Source organism: Pteropus vampyrus, unplaced genomic scaffold (genome assembly GCF_000151845.1).
Source record: "Pteropus vampyrus isolate Shadow unplaced genomic scaffold, Pvam_2.0 Scaffold173, whole genome shotgun sequence".
Classification (NCBI taxonomy): Eukaryota; Metazoa; Chordata; class Mammalia; order Chiroptera; family Pteropodidae; genus Pteropus; species Pteropus vampyrus.
Window position 1 is genome coordinate 1,234,151 of NW_011888954.1, and position 8,049 is coordinate 1,242,199.

The 8,049-nt window shown below is 48.1% G+C and overlaps 1 protein-coding gene across 1 annotated transcript in view; it reads left to right on the plus strand.

Moving 5' to 3' along the window:
* Nucleotides 1-8,049, plus strand: part of TOGARAM2 (TOG array regulator of axonemal microtubules 2) — a 52,441-nt gene that overhangs the window by 28,625 nt on the left and 15,767 nt on the right. Inside the window, exons 14-15 of the mRNA XM_011370763.1 lie at nt 3,509-3,548; nt 6,171-6,344. Coding sequence (XP_011369065.1) covers nt 3,509-3,548; nt 6,171-6,344 — 214 coding nt within the window. The remainder of the gene's footprint in view (nt 1-3,508; nt 3,549-6,170; nt 6,345-8,049) is intronic.

Genomic DNA, 8,049 nt, shown 5'->3' on the forward strand with positions numbered 1-8,049 from the left:
TGTGGAATGGGTAAGAGTTGCCTTTTAGGAAGATTGTTTGGAGCCAGGGCTTCAGGTGGGAGGGATTTGGGTTGAGGGGAGTGAAATTGGAGAGGAGTTGGGGGAGGAATAAAAAGGGAAAAAGGAGGGCGCTGTGGGAGACATATCAGGAAAGGCGAGAGCCCCCGGTTCTCATGGGCTTTGCAACTTAAACATTAGGTGGAATTTTTGGTGCATCTACTTCTGGTCTCCATTGCCTTCATAGATGATTTGAAGGTGATATTTGGTATATCTAGTACAAAGGCTGAAGTGCAAGTTCAAAACCTCCACTGCGTGTGAGAATGTAGGACATGAGGAGATTTATGTCCCAACCAGTAGAACCATGAGTTTTTGCAAATCAGTCTTGCCTTGATGCAAGCTTATGATCTGAGAACATCTTCGTTTGCCTTGTCGCTGTATGTCCTGATGAGCACAGAGCGATGTCCTATCTTTAGCACCCATGGTGAGGCTAGAAACCCCGCCTGGCACACCACCCCTCCTCCCCATCCCTGTACCCTGGCCTGAGCCCAGCTTTCTGGGGCTGGGACAGCACTGTGTCCTTGGCTGGAGCCTCCAGGAGAAGTTTTAGTTACAAATCAAAGGCTCGGCCAGGCCCTTCTCTGCCTCTCGAGTTCATAAATACCGTCAATTTCCTCTCTTCATCTCAGTGGGAATTTATGATTTGCTGAGTTTGTTGCTGTAGAACAAACAATATAAATCCAGCTCTAAATTACGGCTTGTTCTCAGTGCTGCTCTGGGTAAGTGAGATTGCTGTTGCCAATAACCAAGGCTCCTGGTAAATCACCGCGGGTCCTGGATTTACTAGGAAAAACTACACCACACAAAATAGGCTTTAGCTGTTTGAAGAGCATAAGCACCCTTGCCTGGGGAGAGGAGCCTTTAACTCTTCCCCTCCAGGTGTTTTCCTTTCCATTTTGGCCATCGGGCCCGCCTCTTGAGCACATGAGAGCTCTGAAGCTTTGGGCTACAGAATCTGGTGTCCAGCATTGTCACAGGACTCAGGTCCGCTTTACTTGGAACCCTGCTGTTAGCACCTAGGCTGGGTGCCCTGGAAACGGGGCCTAGGGATAACCTGCTTTTGTGATCTGACCACACCTTAAGGCAGGCTCCAGCTCCCAAGAAGAAACCTCCTAGGCTAGGGTGTCCTTGAGTGTGGATGATGATGTCTCCTCTGGTCCATCAGCTGGAGGACTTGGTGCAGGGACAATGGAGGCAGTTATGAGGGGCACTGTCTTTCTCCCTGATGCTTAGGTCAGCACTAGGCTAGAATGGAATGAGGCTGGCCTCAAAGGATGGATGGAACCCAGTAAATCCCTGGCAAAATGCTCCCTTGGGGTCCAAAAAGTGAAGCAACAGGATCTTGGCTTCATGTCATTTTGAACAGGTGTGGTAGTGGTCTCTCAAGGCCTGGCTTTGCTGTGAGCCATACCCTCTCATCCTCACCAGTAACACTGGTTTCGGAAGTGTTCTTAGCTGGGAAGTGATGAGCCAATTTTCATATCCACTGAGGTCAGAACTGGAGGGATTTAGGTTGCTGACAAGGATCATTCTTCACTGCCTGCGTGTGCCAGGATAGAGTCAGACTCTTTCCAGGAACGGTTCTCATTTGCTTGGAATGGTCTGAGCCTGGCCTGCAGAGGGTAATGTGGATGCACGTAATTAAACTTCCCACTGTCCGAGGGGATTGGGCTGTAGAAGCAGAGATGGGACAGGTGGGATAGTAGAGAAGGGATGTAAATCTTCCTTTCCACATCACCCAGGCTGTGTCTGGTGGTCCCTAGGGGACCCTTAGCACTCAGAGGACCTTCCCGGAATTGGCTTGGAGCCCTTTGAGCAGAGAGTTTCTCCCAAGCCTGCTCTTTCATGCCCCATAAGGGATTCTGGGCTACGAGCTAAAGAGGAACTGTGAGATGCTGTGAAATACTTAAACATGAAAAATCACAAAGCAACAGCTCAGTATGTTATATTTATTTCCTGCTCTACGGGGGGCCAAGGGGATCAAGAATAAAGCCAGGCTAGGCTGTCTTCTGGCACAAAGTCCAGATCGCATGGCCAAACCGGGAGGCCGGCCTTCTTAGGCGGCCTCTTAAGATCCCTCTTCATTCTGGAATTCAGAGATAAAGAGATGCCACCACATCTCTTCTAGTTTTTTGGTTTTCCTTAGGGTGAGTGGGACAGGTGGTGCGCTGGTTGACAGAGCAGGTGGGAATTCTGCCCATGTCCCTTTTCCGGGGCATGGTGAGGAAGGAGGCATGTTGGGCATTTTGCTCCCTGACTTCTGCCCTTTGTCACTGCCTGACTTGGGGCCTCTCCAGGAACGAGGCTGGAGAGTGGCATTCCTTCTACTCAGCATCAAGATCTTCTGATTTTAGTCCAGGTATCAAGAGGAATTAATCCAAGTATCAAGGCAGTTCCTAAGCTGACTGGATGGTTTTATCTTTGGGCTCCGTTACTGGGTTAGTTACAGAAGAAACTTCACCAATTAAAACATCAGGCGCTGACAGCTCACCTGCTCCTGCTCAGACCGCATTGAAGCTGCTGAGCACCCAAAGGCTTAATTTATCACAGCTCCTGGCTAGTGCTGGAGAGAGCAGATAAGCTTGAAAGTGGGCGACTTCGGGTCTACTTTTGCTATTTGTACTCTGACTTTAACCTTATTACCTTATATAAATCATATGACCAACATTATATTGTTAATAGGATTTACAAATTCATCCGTGGTGTCCCTCTAGTATACCAGCTGCTTAAAAGTGTCTCTTCTATTTTTTGTCTACAGGATATAGAGATTTCTCTGGTTAAAAATCGGAATGTAAATACAATGTTGACTTTGCATCTTTCATTTAACACTATCTAGTTTCCCAGGTTTTTATGCACTTTCTAGTTAACTTGAAAATATAAAGTTTACTTTCCACCGCTGTAAAAATATACTTATTAATTACTGAGAGAATGGAAAATGCAAAGCATTTGAAAGGAAAAGACTCACTTGCAGTCCCCAAACCTAAAAGAAACCATTATTGATTTTGGCATTTTCCGTTTTACATATTTTCTTCTGTACCTGTTTATATACGAGGTTGTGCTTACATTACACATTTGAATTTACATTCTGATTTTTTTTTAAAGGCAGAGCATGAGCATTTACATATGATTATACACTTGATTCACTTGTCACAGCCATACCATAGCTTGCATTATTTTTTGTTTAAAAGGATCATTCCCAGTTTTTTTCCCGTAATGACCAGTCCTAGTTTCGGTGGTCACAGAGAATTCAGTTGTGTGACATCATAACTTACTGAGCTTATTGTATTGTGACATCATAATTCTTAAGTTTATTGTCTGGAGTCCAGTTTCACTCCAGTTTCTTTGCCGCCACTGTCCATGTGACTTGTCCAATGTTACATAGTAAAACGTGGAAGGGCCAGGATTCAAACCCTGGCGATCTGGACCTGGATCCCACACCCTTAACCTCTAGGTTTTGCTGCCTCTCATTAAACCTGAATATGACCTGAAAGGTGAGCACGCTGCCCTGTAGCAGTAGCCAGAAGAAGAGAGGCCAGCCACCCAGGGCATGATGCTCTGGGATCTCTAAACCAGCTTGGACAAACAGTGTCTCTGCTTTAACACTGCCCTGTACTCTGTGAGAATTTATTGAGCATCTGCTGTGTGCCAGGCACGGCAGGAGCATGGTATGGCACAGATGTCTGCTGGATGTGCATTTATAAGTATTCCCTAAGTTTTTCACTTCTTTTCTGCCCTGGGAGGCCATGTTAGTGGCCAGGAGTGGGAGGTCCAGCTGCATCCAGAGAATGTCCTGTACTGAGTGTTTTGGGGAGAGAGCAGAGAGGGAGAAGTCCTTGTCCTCAAAGGTGAGTTCAAGGCCGATGATGGGAGTGGAACGAAGAGAAGCACCTGCACACAATAATGCAGGCGACGGTCTAAAAGCCTATTTTTACACAATTACAGCCTTATCAAGACACCCCGAGACCACTTCTTGCAAACTGCAATATTCTAGAGGCTGGTAGTTCTTTTATCTCCCAGCACAAATTATTTTAAAGACTCTTGCCTTATGGACGGAGCTTTTGCAAGCAGCAGAGAAGTACATTTTCTCCTCGATATCTTTTACAGGTCTCAGGAGGGAACAAGGGAAGCAGGAATTGGCTCTTAGCTAGAATGGTTGCCTGATAGAAAAACAAAGCTTTGATTGCACATCTGTGGGGATGCTGAGGCTCAGTGCTGAGGTACTGAAGGAACTCAGAAAAGGTGCGATTTACCTGAAAACACTTCCTCAGCCATGTCCCTAATCTCTGTCCCCTGCAAAGAGAAATCTGGCCTTGAGATGGTCAGCTCCTGGGACCCGGACACACTTGCTGGGGCTTGCTGTGGTAATGCCCCTCATTTCCCTGATAGGTACAGGCAGGCCCCACAGCCACATCCCTGCAAAGTGCATTTTGTTACTGGCCCCAGCTCCCATCGAACTGTATGCTCTGACTGCTGTGGTCGCAAAGTGTTGGGAGCCAGTCATGCTGGATGCCTCCAGGCTCCGCGGCAGAGGCAATGGGAGGGAAAAGGAGACTGGTCCTACCTCCTGTATTTTCTAGATTAGTGTGCCTTGCTTGGGCGAAGGCTGCTTTTCTTACCGTGCGTGCCTTTGTGAGGAATGCAGGACTTTGTTTAATAGTTTGAGACACCAGGACACATCAGCTAGAATGAGGAAGAATGAGCAGCTTCTAAATTCAGTACCTGTGGGGTCATGCCGGAGTTGACTTTAGAAATACCATCAAAAGAATGGCAGAAAGCCTCTTTATCCTGGAACTCCCCCACCCCCACCCCTGTTTGCTGTGACTTCACCGTTTGTGGTTCCTTTCTGCAGTTAACACTCCTTCAAGATCCATGTGCAGAGGTGCTCGGTCCCCAGGCTTTGCCTGTTGGCACGGCTGGGCGGCAGGGGGAGCTGGGCTTCCAGGGCTGGGTGTGGCTGGGGTGCTGGGTGGGTGTGGGGGTGCTGGGACAATTAGGAAAAGATTAAAACTCCCCCTTTTCCCTCAGCCTCCTGAGAGGTGGACTGGGGCATGTGGAGGACACACTGCTTTCTTTACAAGTATGTCATCTGGGTCTGAGTCTTACGCAGTGAGGTTATATATAAATTTTGAGAGATAAAAACTATTGAGATATAAACATGTCTCCACCCCCAACTCACAAAGTCCCTCCTCTGACCCTCCCAGAGTCAGCCAGGAGCTCCTGCTCCTGATAGGGTAAACAGCCATCCTGGCTTGCCAGGGCCTGGGAGTCTTCAGCCCTAAAGTGGGGAAGGCTGGGACCTTCAGCCCTAAAGTGGGGAAGGCTGGGACGGTCTGCGACGAGTTGGTCACGGTCACTTCAGACACCACCCTGCCCCCTCCCCAGGCTCATAGTTACTCGAGCATGGTGCTTCGGACTCTGCGTTGGAGTTCATGTTTAAGTGTCTGTCTCCTCATCACGTGCACCCCTCATCCTTTGGTCTTACTGAGTCTCTAGCTCCACGCCTGTTTCATAGAGAATATCAGTAAATGTTCAATGTGGAGATAACTGATCACCCAGCTGTGGTACGTCCTGTGTCTTGGAGCACGAGTTCAGGCTCTGATGTCACAGACCGTCTGTCAGGTGATTTCTGAATTCTGACCCCAACCCTTTACTGAACTCTGGTGTGACCATGGCTAAGTGCCTCAGTTTCCCCTAAAACTACATTTATATGCCCACATCTATATCTATCTATCCATCTATCTCTATTAGCCATCTGTCATCTATATTCATCTATCATCTACCATCAATTATCAGTTATCAATCAATCATCAATAATCTATCAATTATCTATCATTAATCATCTATTATCATCTATCTGTCTATCAATTATTTATCTATCTATCATCTATCTATTATTTATCTCTATCTATCAATCTACCGCCCCTTTTCCTCAAAGCTCACAGTAATTTTGAGGAAGCACAAACAATATGAAGCAGATCTGTGGGAGGAAAAGGGCCTATTTGGAGACAGTTTATTTGGAGAAGCTACTCTTCTCCAAATAACCCATATAAAGTAGCCCCATTGTGACCTGGAAAAATTAATTCAGCTCCCCAAAGAGCCTCTTCCCCATACAGGTATCGTGGGCACCTGGCACCGAACGGCTGGTGCCATTGCTCAGCTCAGGCCCAGCATCACGGCCGCTGACTCGCTCTCTCTTTCAGATAATCTTTGCCTCCTACAAGCGTTTGCTGGGCGGGTGCATTTCCTGAGTGGCCAGGCAGTGCTCGATGTCACGGACCGTCTGTCAGGTGAGCGCCCTGCCCCCACTGCCTTCCAGCCAACCTCTGTTCTCTCATGGCAGACAGTTAGTTGAACCACCCACTTATCCCAGACCAAAAATGATCACAGATCATTTAAACTTTTGTGGAGAACCTACGTTTTAATGATAATCCCCATGTTGCCAGAAGACGATCTTTACTTTTGGTCAAAATGCAGGTTTGTACATAGCTAACATACTTTTAGGAAACTTTCTTTCTTCCTCTCTGCCACTAGCCTATAGGTCACCTGACCCCTTCCAGACAGGCACCGCTTTGCAAGTGCTTGGCCAGCAGCAGCACTGTTGCGAGAATCAGACAAAATCTCCTCTTCTCCGGCATGTGCAGCCTGGTGAGCAGGACACGGGCCGGATTTTAACCCCGTTTGTTGCTCAAAATCAGCATTTTCTGGGTGAAAGCCTTCCTGTCCTTGTATAGATAATTTACGGGGCCCAGAGGTGGGTGGGTACCTCACTTTAGATTATCCATTTACTATAAATATGTTTTATCTATTTCCAAGAGACCCTAAAAGCAAGAGTTTCTATGCAGCGTTTCTGTTAACCAGGGATCAGAGAGACAGAGAAGAAAATTTCCATTGACACAAGGTGTGGACTAATAATAGCACAGCTTAACAGGAGTAAATCTTTTGCTAATTACTTCAGCTGCCTTTTAAGCTTGAGTTTAATGAGGTTTTCTTCCTCATGATGACTCCCAGGGGGCCACTGCCTCCTCTGCCTGTGTGAGAGCCCTAACTCTGACGGCCAGGTGATCTCCCCCTCCCCGTATCCGTATCTGGGAATGTGGATTTGAGGAGTGGGTGAGATTGGGTTCCTGAGGAGTAAGCTGCCTGGGGGCTGGAGTGTAAATGTCTCCCTGTGGGCAGAGAGCCCTTGTGCACAGGTCTGGCAAGGTGGCTGTGTTGGGGGCATATGTACCCCTCATCCTTTGGTCTCAGCAGGGGAGCCCTGCCTTGGGAGCATTGTCATCTTCATTTGCAGGTGAGAGTCAGTGGAGATTTAGGAAACGTTTGATTTATAGTTGTTTGGAGTAGGTAGCTAATCAGAGCTACCTATAGTTGTTTGGAGTAGGTACCTACAAACAGAGCACTTTTCTGTTTGTTCCCTTGTGCTGCCCCCCCTCCCGTCTCCCCCTCACTCCCCCACCCTAACTAAGGACTGACTGGGGCAGCTTTGCTGTTAATCGTGCCCTTTCTTCACAGCCTGTTCCAGGTGCTCATTCCACTTGATGAAGTGGCTCGAGGCCCCTCTCCTCTGGGAGACTTTCCTAGTAGCTGAGCTCCTGCCTCCCCCAGGAGTGAGGACCACCTCTCCTTCTGAGGGCTCTGTGACATTGGGGAGCCCCTGGGGAGCACTGAGAGTCAGTGTACACAGTCCAGAGGAAAGGACCCCATGAGAGGCGGGCTGAGCGGAGGGGGCCCAGGCGTTCCTCTCTCCTTCCCTAGTGTTTCGGGCTGGCTCTGAAATCAGGAGGCCCTGTGGAGCTCCTGCTGGAAGATATTCTGAAGGACTGAGTGATGTTAAGCTGACAAAGGAAGAACAAATTAGGGGGTTCACGAAAAAATGAAAGTCCAGACCAGCCTCTGAAATGCAGAACCCCTGGAGGTTTGGGGCAGTGAGGTCTGGAAAGAGCGTGAACTTTGGAATCAAGCAGATCTGGCCGCTGGCCTCAGCTCTGCCCC